At 26.0% G+C, this 19,977-nt stretch overlaps 1 protein-coding gene across 3 annotated transcripts; it reads right to left on the bottom strand.

The window, feature by feature from the left end:
* Positions 1-5,375: 5,375 nt before the first annotated feature.
* On the bottom strand, positions 5,376-18,055 carry LOC145947873 (cytochrome P450 4C1-like). Of its 3 annotated transcripts, XM_083057647.1 has the most exons (12): positions 17,810-18,055; positions 17,481-17,587; positions 17,141-17,231; positions 13,840-14,028; positions 13,122-13,191; positions 12,739-12,865; positions 12,596-12,659; positions 12,198-12,292; positions 12,048-12,116; positions 9,540-9,717; positions 8,957-9,133; positions 5,376-8,867 (listed from the first exon to the last, which is right to left on the bottom strand). In XM_083057647.1, the coding sequence occupies exons 1-12, from the start codon at positions 17,979-17,981 to the stop codon at positions 8,695-8,697; spliced, it is 1,512 nt and encodes a 503-aa protein (XP_082913773.1). In that variant the 5' UTR covers positions 17,982-18,055; the 3' UTR covers positions 5,376-8,694. The 3 variants fall into 3 exon arrangements, with proteins under 3 accessions (XP_082913773.1, XP_082913774.1, XP_082913776.1); XM_083057648.1 differs by lacking the exon at positions 13,840-14,028; XM_083057650.1 differs by lacking the exons at positions 17,141-17,231; positions 17,481-17,587.
* Between the last annotated feature and the right edge of the window lie 1,922 nt (positions 18,056-19,977).

The raw sequence follows: 19,977 nt of genomic DNA, 5'->3' as shown, positions 1-19,977 counted from the left end.
CCTCTTAGTAACTGCATATTAAATAGCTTTGAACTAATTTTTTATTCAGCAGGTTATAAGTTATAACATATGGGAAAACCAACTGATTTTACAAACATTAATTTGATCTAAGATTTCATATAAGTTCGAAAGTCCACTAATCTTACATAAAATAGAATCTTACAAGTAAAATTAGTTAATTTTCTCATGTTGTAGCTTATAATCTGCTGAATAAAAAATGTAATTAGCTCAAAGCTAAAATAATATAAAATAAAAAATAATAGTTATTAATTTACAATTAGTCAAACACGAAACATTCAGGCTTTTCGATTTGTTTAACTATAGCTTACTGATTATAACTTACAAGGGACATGCCACAACTGTCCGGAACCGATTTGATTCTTCTTCAAATATGGTGTTAAATACACATTTTTTGTCCGCACATATGTGCGGATATTGAGTTTTAAGGGGTGAAACACCCCTTTAAAGAAAAACGGTATTTTTTTTAGGATTGAATATCTGATAAACTATAAGAGGTAGAAAAAAAAGACGTACAACAAATTTTAATGGCTTGAAGAGTACTTTAAAGTTATATAAACAAAATTTTTTTATTTTTATTTTTTTTTAAATACCCCCATTACTTAATTTTTTTTTCAAAATAAAAAAATTTTGTTCATATAACTTTAAAGTACTCTTCAAGCCATTAAAATTTGTTGTACGTCTTTTTTTTCAACCTCTTATAGTTTATCAGATATTCGATCCTAAAGAAAAATACCGTTTTTCTTTAAAGAAGTGTTTCACCCCTTAAAACTCAATATCCGCACATATAAAAAAATACGTGTCTTTTAGATTTGTGTATTTAACAACATATTTAAAGAAGAATCAAATCGGTTCCGGACAGTTATGACATGTCCCTTGTTAGTAAATGTCCATTATTTAATTTTAAGTCTATTACATCTTTTGTTTAGTAGGTCATAAGATACAACATATGAAAAAACCAGTCAATTCCATCAAAATTCAAATTTCCCTAAGAATTGGTCGGGATCCTATAAATTTTATTTATTTCATTATATGTATATATACAATGAATATCTTTATTATCGTACAATATTTTAATATATAATTTATTTTATAAATTATTTAAATATATTAAAAATTATTAAATTTTTTTTAAATTAAAATTTTAGTATAAAAATTCCAAGATCATATTTTTTTAATTCTAGCTATGATAATTAGTAACAATCGTACAAAATTCTTGTGTTAACTAATTTTGTAATTTACTTAATTTGAGATTTATTATTGATTTTTAAAAGTCGTATCGATTTTTATATATATTATTCTATTTTGATTTCATATTTATGTTAATTAATTATTATAAAAATTAATAACAAATAATATATATGTTTGAATACAAATAATAATCATAAAAACAAGCATGTGAGTTGTTCAAAATTGCATTTATTAATTTTGTATAATTTTCTAATTTAAAAATTATTGTAATTTTAAATAAAATTCATTATTATTTTTAACTTGGTTATAAAATCTATAAAAAGCAGTATTAACAATATTATGTGATAAATATACAATATATTTTGCATATACAGGGTGGAGAAAAAGTCCCTTAAAATATCTCAGAAAATACGCATTTTCGAAAAAAATATTTCAAACAAAAGTTGTAAGGCTTTAAGTAAAGCATTATATAGCAATATTATTATGACCTTACAGATTGCTGTCAAGATCACGTGCAGGTCACCTTCAATTTCTTAAATGGAATTTCCTACTTTTTATTGCATATTCTTATAGCTCATCTTGAAAGCTTTCCAAAACACTATAACAAAATTATTTTTCATTAAGTATTTTCTGATTTATAAGGCTTGAAAGGTACAGTATTTTGACATAAAATATTTTGTAAAACATTCAGTTTTTGATAACCTTATCTTAATAATTTTTAACCTATTATAATTTTTGACCTATTTTAAAAGTGTGCTAAAACACTATAACAAAATTATTTTTCAATAAGTACTTTTCGAGTCATAAGGCTTAAAACGTACAGTATTTTGACATAAAATATAAAATATTTTGTTGAACATTCTGTTTTTAATAATCTTACCTTAATATTTTTATGCACAGAATAATGAGACCAATCAATTGGTGTAAAGAAAACATAATTGTTTTAAAAAAGAAATATATATAATTTGCAAGAATTTTTTCAAAACTAATTATGTATTTTCTTTATACCAATTGATTGATCTCATTATTCTGTGCATAAAAATATTAAGGTAAGATTATTAAAAACAGAATGTTCAACAAAATATTTTACATTTTATGTCAAAATACTGTACGTTTTAAGCCTTATAACTCAAAAAGTACTTATTGAAAAATAATTTTGTTATAGTGTTTTGGAAAGCTCTCAAGATGAACTACAAAAATATGCAATAAAAAATAGGTTCCATTTAAAAAATTGAAAGTGACCTTTACGTGACCTTGACAGCACTCTTTAAGGTCATAATAATATTGCTATATAATGCTCCACTTAAAACCCTACAACTTTTGTCTGAAACATTTTATTCGAAAATATGTATTTTCTGAGATATTTCAGGGATCCGGGACTTTTTCCCCACCCTGTATATATGTATATATATATATATATATATATATATTATATACATATATATTTTGTTTATATGTATATATACATATGTATATTTTTTTATAGTGGTAGAAGGCTATATAAAATCAAATTTTGGAGCAATATATAATAGTTTAAATAAACAAATTGGCTGTGGTTCGATAACCGATGGATATTCGAAATTAGAGGTGCATATAATGAATTTTAATAAAAATGAGAACATTTTTTCAAAAGGCAACAAGATTAAAATAATCGGCGTAATGCAAAATACAGGTATAAACTATTTATATTTATTATTATTAATTCTGTTAATTTTATTATTTTATTATATTTATCTATTATTATTTATTATTTATTATTATTATTTATTATTGTTATACTTGCAATAAAGTTCAGTTTAAATTACTTAATATAATATGTATTTATTATAATTTCTCTTTTAGTTTTAAAATTAGAAGGGAGTACCACTTTTAATAGGACATCCTGTATACTGTGTAGTTAGTTTCAATATTAAAATGTAATCATTTAATTAAGTTAGAAATTTATTTGATAAAAATTATTTTGAACGATTTATTAATTATTTTAAACAATTTATTTAACAATTAAAAAAGTTTATATTTTGGTTGCTTATACATTTTTTTGGATTTATACATTTATATATTTTATTTTTATAATAATTGTTTAATAATTTTTACAGTTGATCCGCCATATTTTGTAGTACAAAATTTAAAAGATATTACAAAAGTAGAAGGACATATGCCATTGGCATCATTATTAAAGATTACTCGCATACTTAAAAAAAAAAAATAGATGAAATGGATTCATCTGAAGAGGTATAAATGTATCATTTATATTTATATTTATATTTATATTTATATAATTTCTTTTTTATATGTATTTATTTTGAATATATACATACATGCTACGTGACAAACGCAAAAATATTGAAAAAATATTTATATTGTCAAAAATATTGATTGATACGTAAAAACTTTTTAAGGCTCCTTCTTGGCGACCATGTTGAAATCATGACGCCAGAGGCGAGAAAACACACGCTAAAAATTCTTAGATATCATCTTAAAATAGAAAAATATTTTGATAAAACAGCATTTCAGATGGCTTTAACACACTCTTAAAAAACGTCGAAAACTATCCTATTCCCTTTATAATCAATCAACAGCTATAAAATGACCATAATATGAGCCCAGTCCGTCTGATCTTTGCACATGCACAGTCATTCCACATGTCAAAGTCTGATATCCCGATCATTTTACGGTTGTTGATTGACTGTCAAGGGAAAAGAATAGTTTTTGACCTATTTCAAAAGTGTACTAAAACCATCTGAAGTACTGTTTCATCGAAAAATTTTTTATTTCCAAATGGCATCTAAGAATCTTTAATTGTATATTTTCTCGCCTCTGACGTCACAGTTTAACATGGCCGCGACGAGGATCCAGGAGTCTTAAAGATTTTCTTAAAAAATCATTAAATAACTCTCTTGCAAAATCAGTATTTTTGACGTAACATAGTTTGCTATTAATGTATAGAAATACATACTATGTATACATACATACATATATACATATATATACATATATATATATATATATACACACACCCACACACACAGAGTGTCTTGAAAGGAAAGGTTAATCGATCAAGAGGTGAAAAAGAAGCATAAATAGAATACATTTTTTCGTATTCGCTATGATTTAGAAAATACAGAACTTTATAAGGAATGTATAAAAAGTGTTGAAATCTCTTCTTAATTTAATTTATTATAAAAAGTGTTGAAATCTCTTCTTAATTTAAAATATTTTGAATTATACTTATTAAAAAAGAATGTTTTACAAAAAATTATAGTTTTAAATAAAACATTAGATAGAAAAATATGATTTTGAAGTATTCTCAAGATCACGTAAAACTAATCTTGAAATTTTTTAATAGGAATTCTTACTTTTTATTTTTCTATGTAATGTTTCACTTAAAACTCTACAATTTTTTAAAAAATACGTATTTTTTAAAATATTAGGGGATTTTAATATTTTTTATGTACCCCTATAAAACGCTGTATTTTCCAAATTATAGCAAATACGAAAAAAATTTTATTTATATTATGTAATTAATGCTAATGCTCTTCTTTTAGCTCCTGGTCGGTTAACCTTATCTTTCAAGACAGCCCATATATGTGTGTGTGTGTGTGTGTGTATGAGTGTGTGTGTATGAGTGTGTGTGTAACAAATATGTACATATGTATATATATACATAATATATAAATCATTTTTTTATTCTTATAGTTTCAAAAGGCAAAAAAAAGTAAGCAAGATTGAGACTGCTGAATTAATAATTTAATCATTAATTTAATCATTAATATATTCCAAAATAATAATATAATATAATAATATAGTATAATAATAATATAATTAAAAGATTTAAAAAATTATAAATATTATTTATTAGACATTTTAATATATTTAGTTAAATAAATTAAGTAATTTAATAGACAGTTTAATTATTGAATAATTAAGTAATTTAATAAGTAGTTTCAGTTAATAAATAATTAAATAATTGTATTTTGTTATTATATATGTAAATCTTTGTAAAAAATTGTGTAAACAAAAATAAATATTTTAAAACTAAAAAATGTATATGTTGATTTATTTGTTTAATTATTAACCTTCTATGAAAATAAAGTCGTATGATTCTTACGAATTACTATTATATTGTGTAAAACTATTATTATTATATAAATTATTTAAATAAAATATAAACAGAATTTTTTTATAATTTATTTAAACAAAATGAAAATACAAAATAAATACATTATTTTTCTACATAGTTTTCCGCTACAAAAATGAATATTTGCCAACGGAGAGAGAGAGTTGGACAATTTTATTTTCGTAGAAAGTAGAAGGACGCGTCTGCAGTCAATTGCGCATAAATTTCTTCACTTTCGTATCATCCTCAAAATGCTGTCTTGCTAATAGAAATTTTCTGTACACCATTTGAATATCTCTCATACAGTACTGACTCATTTTCGTGTAATTATCATTTGCGTGTCGTTCGAAGAAGTATTAGAAGAATAATGTTTATTATATGAAATATAATTATTTAAATTATTATATAAATAATAATTTTTTAAATAAATATTTATTGTAAAAGAGTAAATGGCGCGCGCTGCGCGCGCGCCTGTGTTGTTCTATATGCAATAAAAAATAGGGGTTTCCATTAAAAAATTTCAAGGTGTTCTTTACGTGACGACGATATTCAAGGTCATACTGATATTGTTATGTAATTTATTACTTGAAGTCCTGCAAATTTTGTTTAAAATATTTTTTTCTATCTTCCATATTTTCGGAGTTATTCAGGGGTTTCCATACTTTTTGAACACTCTGTATATGTGTATATATATATATATGCACATATTAATATTGTTTAATATACAAGTGTAATTTAAACAGGAAGATAAATTAAATTTTTATCATTAAATTCATTTCTAAAGATAAATTACAATAATTGAATATATTTTTTTACATAATTTCTTTACACTCTAATACAACGATTTGATATTTATTTGCCACTTAATTTTTCTTGTTCGGATAATTCAAAAATTAAACCAGAGTTATAAAAATTTTTGTTATAAAAATGTCGTGCTCTGATTCAATTCATTTTAGCAAGAAACTTAAAAGTTTGGCTGCGAAAATAATTTTCGTTCTCCACAGTTTGTATGCTTTTTGTTTAAAGATTCCACCTAATGATACATTTAAATTGAAAAAAAATTTATATTAAATTGAGCATTAATTGTACTCAAAAATTCTGTAATTTAATTATTACATTAATTAGAAAGCAAAGAATTATCGTTACGGAACAGAAACATTTTGTTCACTCATTTTAACATACATTTGCTAAATGCCTATTCAACTATTGCATATAGAATACATTTGTAGATTACTTCTTGTCAATTATTTGTGACAAATATTAATTTAATTGTTAACGTGTTATAAATAAATTGCGGCTTATCTTTTCCCCTCCGTGCCCGTATATAATGTGCTATATATAAAGATATCATATATGCATACAGGGTGTAACAAAAAGGTTGGGACTCTGCATTATCTCGAAAAATATAAATTTTATAAAAAAATGTTTTAAATAAAAGTTAGGGCTTAAAAACATCCATTTATTAGCTTAATCAGTTTGACCTTGAGTAGCGCTTTTCTAGGTCATTTCAAGATTAACTCGATTTTTAAAATTGGAACTACCTTAAGTGCTTTATGTAAATGGACTCCTTGTAATATTCTGCATAAAAAATTATAAAGGTAAAATAGCCAAAAATTGAATAGTTCACGAGATATTCATATTTTAATCTGAGATATTGTGATATAAAATATAAAATATCTTGTAAAATATTTATTTAGTTTTTGATGATCTCATCTTAATATTTTTATGCATAGAATAATTAAACAATTCAATTGGTGTAAAGAAAGCGCATAGTTGTTTAAGAAAAAATATGTAGCTACACGTTGCGAATTGTATACTTTTCAAAAAACTAATAAGACTCTAATAAATCGATCTTTTTAAGCCGTACAACTTTTATTTAAAACATTTTTTCATAAAATTTATATTTTTTGAGATAATTTAGTAACCGAACCTTCGTCACCCGACCTTTTTATTACACCCTGTATATAGGATGTAACTGAAAAAACATATATGGAGCATACCATCATAGCCTCTGGCCAATTTGGAGACGATTTTTCATCAGCAAAAATGTCGAGGGAGATCATCATTTTTTGTATTCCTAATTTTTGTCATCATAACTAACAATAAGTAAGACTTAAATTTAAATTCTATTAAAATTCTACTTGAAATTAATTTTAAAAAATTGGAAACTTGCACATGGCTTCCTCACCATTCTATTTCGCTCATTAATCTTTCTCTATGAGCAAGCTAGTTTTTCAATTTTGGCTACCTCATAGAGGAAGCTTAATGAGCGAAATAGAATGGTGAGGAAGCAATGTGCAAGTTTCCAATTTGCACACTTGTTTCATATAAAATAACATTTTTTGTCACGTATATATATGTGTGTATGTGTGTATGTATGTATGTATGTATGTATGTACTTCCTTTTGTATGTTCCTTTCGTATGTTTCTTTCGTAAAATTTTCATTTTTTAAAAAATTTAAAACTTCATAAAAAATAAATCCCTTTACCGATTTTCGTCAAATTTAATACCAACCAACCTTTAATGATTATCTATTCATTTAAAAAAATTTTAACCGATATCTCAAAATTTACGGAAATTAGAGCAATCACGCCCTTTTTTTAAAAAATTCAAAATTTTATAAAAAAAGAACCACTTAGCCGATTCAAGCCAAATTCAAATCCAACCAACCTTTAATGATAATCTATTTGTATAAAAAAATTTAACCCGAAATCTCAAAATTTACGGAAGTTAGAGAAATCACGCCATTTAAAAAAAAAATTAAAATTGGATTAAAATCTAAAACACTTTATGAATTTTTCTAAAAATTACAGTAAATAAAAGTGTTGCACTACTTTACTTGTGTGCAAAATTAAAGCGCTGTAGCTCAAGCAGTTCTTGAGTTATGGACGTTTGAAAAATCCGTAGATGGATACATACATACATACACACATACAGACATTTTGTAAAAATGTGATTTTTCGATGTTTTGGAACATTCTAAACATATTGGCATAGAAATCCGAAAAAAAAATTTTTTTACGAAAACAAAGCTTCCTCTATGAGGAAGCAAAATGTTATTTTGTTAATATTTTAACTCTACAAAGTTTAGTTTTGCGAGAAACTCTTCTTTTTTAATCATTTATAACTTAAAAATTATTGGTACCTCGACATTTTCACTGACAAAAAATCGTCTCCTTTGGCCGGAGACTTTGATGATGTGCTCCATACGTTTTTTCAGTTACATCCTGTGTATATATAGGTATATACATATATATATATATATATATATATAAAATAAAATTTATATTGAAATAAAGCAAGAACACACTTATTAGAATGTAATATAATATTATATTATATTCTAATAAGTGTGTTCTAGCTTCATTTCAATATAAATTTCGTTTTTCAATTTTGACTTTTATAGGCTCAACAGTAGATAATGCGAAGTCGCCATGTAATTTTATTTTATCAATCTGGATACTTTTATCTACTTTGAACATAAATGTTCGTACCAAAGTTGCTAGGAAAACTTTCATTGAAATCATCGCATATTTCATGCCTGCAAAAGTTTAGCAATTACAATACAATAATACAAATCAATATTATCGTGATATACCTATGTTGTTTTTGTGACTTGTTTATATTTACCTACACAATTCCTGGGTCCCATACTAAACGGCATGTAATGCTTATAAGATGTTCCTATTTTCTCAGGGAGAAATCTGTCTGGGTCAAATACTAACGGATTGGACCAATATTTTTCATTTCGATGCATCGTTATAAAGTTTATTAAGACCTCAGAATTTTTTGGTAAAACAACCTCTCCTGAAACACATATTTTTGTATTTAAATGTAATTACTTATAAGAAGAGTAAATAGTTTATAAATAAAGCAATAAAAAATAGTCAAATAAAAAGCACTTTTATTTTATTTTATTTTCCACAAACAAGGATGTATTTTATTTTTACAAAATATTTCTTGTTAATATATAAAATAAACTTTTTCAAATTTGTTCGTATTGATGTGTGATAAGCACGATTTCTTGTGCCTTTTTAATACATTTAATTTTTAATAATTTAAAATGTGATTATTTCTAACAATAAGTTACAGTATCTTTTACCTTTTAAAACAAATTTTTGTCGCATTTAGTTGGTATACGATAATAATTGTATACACAATAATAAATAGGCACATAAAATAATTACATAATTATATTTAAATGTAAACAAACCCATTTGTACATCTTCCGTTAGATGACGCCCAATTACAGGAACGGGAGTAAATATTCTCATAGTTTCTTTTATAACACGATCCAAGTAATTCATATGTTGTAAATCTTCATATTTAATGGGGACAGATTTTGTAGTTTTTGTTCCATAAATCTTCCATAATTCTTTATACACTTTTTCCTATTATACGATTGAATATAATATTTAATTATATATATATAAACATATGCAATAATAAAAGAAATGTAATCTTATTAATACTGGTATCGAAATACTGATAATGTTAAAGATTAATGTAGACATTTCTGTACGTTTTAGTAGGATTCTTAATTTAATTAAAACATTCCACATAAAATTTCTACTTTAGCGAATTTATAATAAATTTCGTACAGGATTATATTTTTCGTTTGCTCGCATGTTATAAGCGTTTATGTTGAAAAAGAATAATATTTATACAAACCGCACACAAGTTGAAGTTAGAATTCGAACATAACTGTAGCTATATATAATAATTTTATGAAAACTACGTTGGAAATTATTTTATAATTTATAGAACAATATGTCAAAAGATAACCCTGATAATTCTAGGCTTCTTTCGCGAGAAAATCAAAATGATCCAGATTAAAATGATCATGTGCTGTGAGATTGGTCAAATCTGAAATTTCACTAAATTTCATTAAGTTCAATTTCAATGAAATTCAGTGAAATTTCAAATTTGACCAATCACAGCACAGGTTCATTTTAATCTGGATCATTTTGATTTTCTCGCGAAAGCAGCCCTAATTATATTTAAAGAATAGATAAACCTGTATAAAGAGAAATCAATGATCTTAAATCTTAATATATATTATTAAAATCATCACACTTTTAGAGATGAGTAACTTCTAAAAAGTTTTATTTTATAATTTATCATTACCATTCTTTACCATAATTTACCATTCACCCATTATATATTCAAAAGTTATTAATAAATTAAGTTCTACATAAGACACTAACGTGAATTGACACATTGAAAAATTTTATATTAATTGTAAATATTTATATAGATTATATTATATAGAATTTATATAGATAGATATGATTATTATATCATTATAATATATACAGAGTGCGCATACTGAATAGATAAATGAATAGATGCAAAAAAGAGTCAAGTTTTTCATAAAAACTTCTTATTGTTTTTATTACGTTCAATTTAGCTGAATGACGGTTTAAATGAAAGTTTATATTAGTAGATTTAAGCCCATATTCTGAATCCTCTTTTATCGATAAAAGAGGATTCAGAATTTGGGCCTTAGGCTTTAGGAATATTATTATATTTAAACGAGCAAACCATTTAAAGAAATAAGCAATCCAAAAATTCCATTTTATACAGTTTAATCAAAAAATGGATATACATATATAAGGATATATGTAGAGAGAATTTTTAAATTATTGCTATTATATATATATATATATATTAGGTGTACAACTTTGCTTCCGCCGTTTTCCTATAGATAGCTTTAGCGGTAAGTAGTGGTCGAAATAAATAGATCATAGACGTCATGCAATAAACTTGGGCATCTGTCAACATAACCCCATAGAAACATTAGTCGATTTGTGTCTGCATCATAAAGTTATTCTCGATTGAAAATGTCAGTTTACGAGCCAAATTCTCGTCATTTGCGGGAGGTTTTAATTTTCTGCTTCAATATGAAGAAATCTGCGGCTGAGGCTCATCGAATGCTCTCAAATACTTATGGTGAGACCGCTATTAGTGAAAGAACGTGTCGTGAGTGGTTTCAACGCTTCAAGAACGGTGATTTTCACGTCGAAGACCGGCATAGCGGTGGAAGAGAGAAGGTTTTCGAAGATGCAGAATTGGAGGCATTACTTAATGAAGACTCGAGTCAAAGTCAAGAAGAATTGGCACGATCATTGGGAGTGACTCAACAAGCAATTTCAAAACGCCTCAAAGACATGGGAATGATTCAGAAGCAAGGAAATTGGGTGCCGTACGAGTTGAAACCGAGAGATGTTGAACGGCGTTTGTTTGCTTGTGAACAGTTGCTTGAAAGACAGAAGGGATTTCTGCATCGCATTGTGACTGGGGACGAAAAATGGGTTCATTACGATAACCCCAAGCGCAGAAAATCATGGGGATATCCCGGCCATGCTTCCACGTCGACGGCCAAACCGAATAATCTCCCGCAAATGACGAGAATTTGGCTCGTAAACTGACATTTTCAATCGAGAATAACTTTATGATGCAGACACAAATCGACTAATGTTTCTATGGGGTTATGTTGACAGATGCCCAAGTTTATTGCATGACGTCTATGATCTATTTATTTCGACCACTACTTACCGCTAAAGCTATCTATAGGAAAACGGCGGAAGCAAAGTTGTACACCTAATATATATATATATGTATATTTTCTTATATTTTTATAAATCTATATTATTCGCAATGCTACGTTTTTTTAAATAAGTGTATAAATTATATCTAAATAAATTTAATATATACATACTTGTATATCTGGAAAATTTGCTAACATTAAGACCACAAAATCTATGGTATGAGCGACTGTGTCGGTGGCCTAATAAATAAATTTTATATATTTATTTCTTTGTTTTTATATGTATATAGTTACAATTATATGTAAATATATTGTATTTACCGCTAATGCTATAGTAAATACTTCATCCTGGATCATCTCTTGTGTCATCTTCTTTTTATAAGATGTTTCCAATAAAATGCGAAGAAGCGATTTATCTATATAAAAAATGTAATTTAAAAAAATTAAAGCTTCTTTGTGCGTACGTGCGCGTATATTTTGTATAAGTGTGTTTATTATTTTCTCAGTTTTATGGTAAGAATTCTATATGTTACTTTGAAAATTAATATTAAAAATAATGCGGGAGTAAAAAAATGACAATTTATCAACGAATAAAATTAAGTATTTTAATAGTAAAACACACTAATAATATTTTATCTAAAGCTATCTAAGAAAAATCTTATTTTGCGCAATATTATAATTAGTAAGATCAAATGATACAAATAAAATAATAAACTTACGACTTGTTTCACTTTTATTCTTGGTATTCAAATCATTTAATGCATATATCTGCTGTTGTATGAACTGTGTAATAATAGAGATTGTGTAATATACATATATAATATGCTATGTAAGCTAAAGTAATAATATTTGCAATATTTACTTTATTTATAATTGAATGGCAGAAGTTTACAACTTCTCGCTGTTTTCGTCCCGTAGCAGTGAGAGTGAATATAAAATTAGAATATAAAAATATATTTTTCATCCTTGTTCTTACAATTTGTTTGAAACTGAAAAACATCTTTTTTAAATATTTTATAAGATATGTAAGAAGGCATTTAACTAATTGTGATTATTAAATTCCAACAATGAAGTTAATAATAAATATTGTTTTCTCTATTTATATATTAATAAATCTATTTATAAGAAACCTTTAATTAGTAATATAAATACATTTATAAACTTTTTTAATATTTAAATAAATTTATTTTTACGAATAATGTACATTTTGATATTGTATAAAGTTACGATAAAACCTTTTTTTACCTTGTTATAAATTGGAAACATTGACTGATTAAATTCGATATATATTCCAGTTTTATGTCCGATATTGTAGCTTTATAACAATTATATAAAAATAAACTTAATATTCAAGATACCAATAGTATATCTAACCTAACTGACTAATTATATTGAGTTACATATTAAACATTAGATTTAATAAATAAATGTGATATGTAATTTTTCAAAATAGAAAATAAATGCCTTTTTAACAAGTATTTGAAAATAGCAACCAGTTGTGAAAAACTGTGCTTATTTCATTGTTTTTGTTGTTTGTTATAATTTTTGCATTATTAATTTATATTAGTGTCAAATGTTTAACGATATTTTACAGCATTTTTGCATATCTTTTTATTAAAATATAAGAAAATAAAAACATAAAAACATAAAATCTTAAAAACAAATTGATACTTTTTTATACTTATTTCATAGACTTATAATTATATTTAAATTGAATAAAATATTATAAATCTGATTTTGCTATTACAAAATTAGTACATAATTTGATACTCTTTAAAATTTTAACTTTAAATAAATTGCGTTTAATAGTATTTAGTTTATAGAATGTAATTATCGTTGTAACGTGTAGGCTTTTTTCATCATTAGCAAATTTTCTCATTTTTACGGTGCCATTTATTCGTTATAATAATTTTGATACGAAATGTTTAAAATACTGCAAATGAATAAAAATACTTAGTCTTACCGCACGCAGTAGACAGAGCATATTCTGTTATATTTTGAAGAAGAAAAACTTCATTCTCGTTTAATGTAACTTTTTCTAATTTGTCCGTAAATATTAAAGATTGTTCCACAAATATATCAAAATATTTTTGTAACATATTTGTATTAAAACTTGGCGCCACTATTTTTCGTTGTTTAGTCCACATAGATGCTGAAGTAAATTTTATTAGGAAGAATTTAATAAGAAGAAATTTTATTAAGAAAATAATAAAGAGAAAGAAAGATGAGAAATATTGCAAATAAGTTATACGTCATAAACCACTCTGATTTTCACAGATATTATAGTTTTGATTTACATTCATTTTTTTTTCTCTCGTATCACATTATATATAAACTCTTCTAAGTTTCTAAAATTTTTTTCTTTAAAGTTTTGTACTTTTTAAACCGTTTAAAAAAAATATATATATATCTTAAGAGTAATGTATATAAATTATTCGTGGTTATCAATTTTTATAACTTTGACATATTATATTCAAAAATATTAGTACTTTTAATGTTATAATTGTATAATTTCACATTTTTTTAGTTTGTAACACTTTTATGCAAAGCAGTCACAAGGATTACATATAAAGGAAAGTATAAACTTTGAACTTATGTGGAACGATTTATTATATTGTTTTGGTTTACTGCAAAGTACGTGGCCGAAGAAAAGATTCCGCTTTTCCCCTGCATCCAAAAATTCCGAAAAAATTGTAATATAATACAAATTTTTAATCTCATAACTTAACTTATATTAAAAAAAAAAACTAGAAAGGAGGATGTTAAAGAAGTTCCTAATTTGGCCCCCAAAGGTGTAAGTAAAAGGAATAATGTTTTTTGTAGATTTTGATCTCTTGAATGAAACTATGAAAAAATTCGTTGGGTATAGAAAACATCTTGAAAATTGAGCAACAACATGATGTATCGAGCTACCACAAAATGCATCTGTGTTTTTTTTAGGGGGGAAAGGAGGTGCATTTTATTAAACATATCGAAACAATCTATAATAATAATTAATTAATAATAATTAATAATAATTAATAATAATAATAACACTAGTTTACAAACAATATTTTTTTCATTATTTTAAACAAGACAAGATGTTTCTGATAGATTTTTGAATACTAAACACGATGCCGCAAGCCAATTTTCACTAGCATGTTAGGTTTTAGAAGTAATTGAGGTTTAATATCGCAAAAATGGCTTTTTTGCGATATTTGAGATTTATTTGTAAAAAGGTTAACGTTATCTGGAAATTCTGATCAGATGTCATGAATGTATTGTTCATCCTCTATAAAATGCATTTTTTTTATTTCGATATTTTACTTTATAGCCATGTTATGAAAAATTAAAGCTAGACTTCTCCTTATATGAGGCACCAGTCTCTATATGAGAAATAATTCCCAGGTTTCGTGTGTTTCGTTATATCACAGTATAGTTTGTATTCTTCATTTTCAATGATGGTTGTTGCACTTGTACTATGGTATGGTGTTTTGTTATTATTATTATTATTATTATTATTATTATTAATTAATTAATTAATTATTATTAGATTGTTTTTGTATGTTTTTAAAAATGCACTTTCTTCCCGCTCTCCTCTAAAAAAAAAAAAAAACTACAAAATCACTACTCCTCTTACTTACACCTTTGGAGGCCAAATTCGGTATTTTTTAAACATTTTCTTTTGTTTTGATTAGATTAAAATTTTCTGCCGTGGAGACTACAGAAGAAGGAACACAGCTTCTTCTCTGCTCACGCATGTATATTTTGCAGTAAGATAATAAAATATATAGTTGTTTATATTTTATAATATAACAAATGTATAGAGTATATATTCCCGACATACTTATTTTTTCCCACCATGGAAATTTAATATTTTCAAGAATAACTTTCTGCGATATTCAAATAAAAAGGTTTGTTAATTTATCTTTATTTTTAACAAGATTCAAAATATTGTATAATTGCATATCGAAAGCTGTCTAAGAACTTACAGAAATAAATGAAATATCTTGATGCGATAAAATAACAATTATACTGAACGATGAAATAATAAACATAAACAAAAATATTAACAAAAAGATGAATAACACTCAATACAATAACACACAATAGTAAAAATTGAATATAATCAGAAATATATGAGCGAAATACTTTATACAAAGTATCTTTATACTTTATACAAAGTGCCTTTATATTTTATACAAAATGTCGTATCTTAGAAATTATAAGTCTGCAATATAATTCAAATTACTGATCCATAATTCTATTTACTATATGAAAATCAAAATAATCGATGAGTTAGAACTTTTTTACAAAATTTATTGAAAGATGATATATCACACACACACACACACACACACACACACGCGCGCGCGCGCGCGCGCAAATGTAATATTTAAAAAATGATAAAAAGTCTCTGAAATGTATACGCCATCGTGGAAGTGTGAATATAAATATTTGTACAAGGCGCATTTTTAAAGTAAGGTCCGTTTTGAAATAAAAATAGGACCTTAACGTATAAAAATAATTTATTATAGCAAAAAAACTTCTACAAGCTTACTTTATTTTTCCACATAATCATCATTGACTTCCATTCATTTTTGATATTGTTTCAACAGCTTCGTAATTCCATTATTGTAAAAGTCTGCCGCCTGTGTCTTGTACCAATTAATAACGTTTTTTTAGTTCGCCGTTAAAAAATTGAATAGACAACTTTTTGAGGTTTTTGGACCAAATGTTATGAATGACTTTAAAGTTAGACAATGGTGTCGTTTGTTTAAAAAAGGATAAACAAATATTTATGACGAAGAGCGTAACGGTCGCCAACAATGATGACAGAAGGAAGAAGTAAATACAAAAATTATTGAAAATCAGCGGTTTACGGTTTCAGAATTGTCTATTCAATTTCCTAAAGCGAACTAAAAAACGAAAGGAAAAGCGAACTAAAGAACAGCATTACTAACTGGTTCAAGACACAGGCGGCGGACTTTTACAACAATGGAATTACGAAGCTGTTGAAACAATATCAAAAATGAATGGAAGTCAATGGTGATTATGTGGAAAAATAAAGTAAGCTTCTACAAGTTTTTTGACTATAATAAATTATTTTTATATGTTGAGATCCTTTTTTTATTTCAAAACGGATTTTACTTTAAAAATGCGCCTAGTACAATTTATAAATATGCAAATAAATTATTCAGTAAAAGTGACATAACTACTTTATTGTGTAAAATGAGTTATTAAAAGTAACTAATTATGTTTAATTTTTTTAAAAGAAATCTTACCAGGGGCTGTAACTAATCCTTTGCCTAATACTGGTTCAAAATATTTATATATTATACTTTTTTCCAAACAATGACTGTTTTGTAAAATTGTCTACAACATATACATTTTTAAAAATATTTCTATAATACATATCTGTTTCCGTTATTTAGACAATTATTATAAACTTCAGAAAAGCATTTTGATTAGATGAGAAATATAAGATTATAAAAATATAAAAATAATTTATTTTTAATAGATTCTTTATATAATATATAGATATTCATCTATTTATATAGGAAAACGTAAGTAATTTAGTATATATAATAAAACATAAAAAAAAGTGTTATTATATATTTCTACCTGTATTTGATCTGATTCGTATATTACAATTATTGACTTGTTGCCGATCCATAATTGAAATGGAGACGGATAATCTTCTGCTAGTTTAATGAAAATATCCAAAAGTTCTAAAATATGTTTTATAATATATTACATGAAAGAAACAATTACATAGAAGAAACAATTTATCTGCATTTTATTATATTGTACACAATGCAATATAATAATATTTATTTTGCAATACTGATATACATATTTCTAAATATTTATTCCTATTATTTGTTTGATTATTTTTATATAAATTAAGCATTATTCTATAATTAAATATATTTTTATCTTTTTAATATTACCATGAGAACTCCGCTGCAGAAAATAGTAGGCACTTCCAATAATCGGAAATGTTTTTGGACCAGGTAGAGTGTTTCTTGTTTTAATGGAAGATTGTCGGCGACAGTAATTTAAGATAAAATAACTTGTGGCAATACATGCCAAAATAATTAGTACAATACTTACAAATATCATTACACTGAACAATGATAACTGCGAAATAATAATATGATTTGATATCTATATTACTATGAATGTGTGGATATCATCGACTAACCAATGCTTTTATTATGTTTTTCCCACTCAAATATGTAAATAGACGATATAAATAAATCTAACATTGGCATATATGAATATATATTATATTATACAATTTGTTTTTATATTACTGGTGATTCTGATTTAACATACTGCCACACCTACTGTTTTTACGCTCTTGGACCTAATTATGGAGCTCACATCAGAGGAAGGCTACTTCCACTCAATCTCGAGGATTTACGGCAATGACTACACATTATTGATGAAAACATGGATCAACAAGCGTAAAAAAATAATAACTGCGAACTGCGAACCAACAATTAACATTCTTATTGCGCTGTAGAACCTATGATGTTTTACCACCACATATAAGTAAATTTAATATTAATGTCAAATTTCAAAGCAAAAATATTCAAAGGAAAATGCAAAAAATAACTAACGATTACCAACTTAGACTGCTGAAACTAGAAATCAAAGACGTAAACTTTAACTTGTCCTTCCTTCGATCTAATAACCAAAAAATAGAAAACAGACTTTTAAATTTACCACATGACTTAGTTTATAGCTTTTTTGACTATAATAAACGTAAACTTTTTAAACATTTCACACTATCAAAAAATAGATTAAATAAAAAATTCATCTCGCTAACTACGAAACATAATGTCGATTTGAATCCTTTATTGAACATAGACAACTCAAAATGGATAATTAACTTAAGTAAGAAAACCATTCCCATTGAGGTTACTACTATCTTGAGCTTGGGAGACAAATTCGGGTTGCCCATAAATTCTAACAACAAAAATGACCGTATGCTAATCTCACTTGAGATTATAAAGAACTTAGAGGTCAATCAAGCTAAGATTCCTAAAGAATTAATTGAAACAACTAGAATATCTATCGCTGAATCTCTTGAAAAATTGTTATGTGTAAATAAGCATATTAGCTATATCGATAGATTTGTTAGTGAAGGAATTTCAACTTGTAATAAGTTTTTTCGGGAAAATAACGACGTCTTAGTAACAAAAGCCGACAAAGGACAATGCACTGTGATCTTGAACAAAAAAGACTACGCAGAAAAAATGGAATGTTTACTAAATGATATGACAACGTACAAAAAATTAAACAGAAATCCCGTAAAACAGCTTACTAACAAACTCAATTCTCTATTAAAATCTTGGCGCGAGAACGGATTAATCGACGAACGCACGTATAGACAATTAAATACTATTAACGGCAATTTACCGCGATGTTATGGACTGCCAAAGATCCATAAAGAGGGTTTCCCGTTACGCGTTATTGTTTCAGCAATAGGAAGTCCTATTTATAATGTCGCGAAATATATTCATAACATTTTACATAAATCAAATCTAGCTCACATATTAAAGACGGATGGTCCTTTGCCACTAAAATTAAAGATAAAAATATAACAAACGACGAAACACTTTTGTCCTTGGATGTCACGGCTCTCTACACGAATATTCCTAAAGAATTGGCTTTAAAGGCTATTGAAAAACGTTGGAATAAAATTTCTTCTAACACAGACTTTAGTCTTGCGCAATTTTCCTATGTTGTCGAGTTCATTCTAAACTAAACTAGTTTCGCATTCAATGGGTGTTTTTACGAACAGATTTTCGGCAGTCCAATGGGTTCCCCTCTTTCGCCTATTCTAGCTGATATAGTAATGGACGATCTCGATACTCTTTGCTTATCAGAACTAAGTTTTAATATTCAAACTTATTTTAGATACGTGGATGACATTTTCACGATCGTGCCAAAAAATAATGTCCAGGAAATTTTGAAGGTCTTTAATGATTATCATGTGCGTTTGAGGTTTACATATGAATTAGAATCTAATGGTTGTCTGAATTTTCTCAACACAACGGTTATTAGATCGAACGGAGGTTTGGTTACTAATTGGTATCGAAAGCCTACG

The sequence above is a fragment of the Prenolepis imparis genome, unplaced genomic scaffold, assembly GCF_030444845.1.
Source record: "Prenolepis imparis isolate NDT839.2.m4 unplaced genomic scaffold, iyPreImpa1.0 SCAF_172, whole genome shotgun sequence".
NCBI lineage: Eukaryota > Metazoa > Arthropoda > Insecta > Hymenoptera > Formicidae > Prenolepis > Prenolepis imparis.
Note: the sequence above shows the minus strand (reverse complement) of the source record. Positions and strands in the feature narration are given on the sequence as shown.

What these genes read in the sequence shown, in the direction of transcription:
- LOC145947873 (XM_083057647.1), bottom strand. Translation starts at nt 17,981, where the DNA reads ATGATATTTGTAAGTATTGTACTAATTATTTTGGCATGTATTGCCACA. An exon ending in TCTGCAGCGGAGTTCTCATG is followed by an intron (nt 17,588 to 17,809) that starts GTAATATTAAAA and finishes AACATATTTTAG; the next exon opens with AACTTTTGGATATTTTCATT. An exon ending in TGCTCTGTCTACTGCGTGCG is followed by an intron (nt 13,192 to 13,839) that starts GTAAGACTAAGT and finishes ATTGTTATAAAG; the next exon opens with CTACAATATCGGACATAAAA.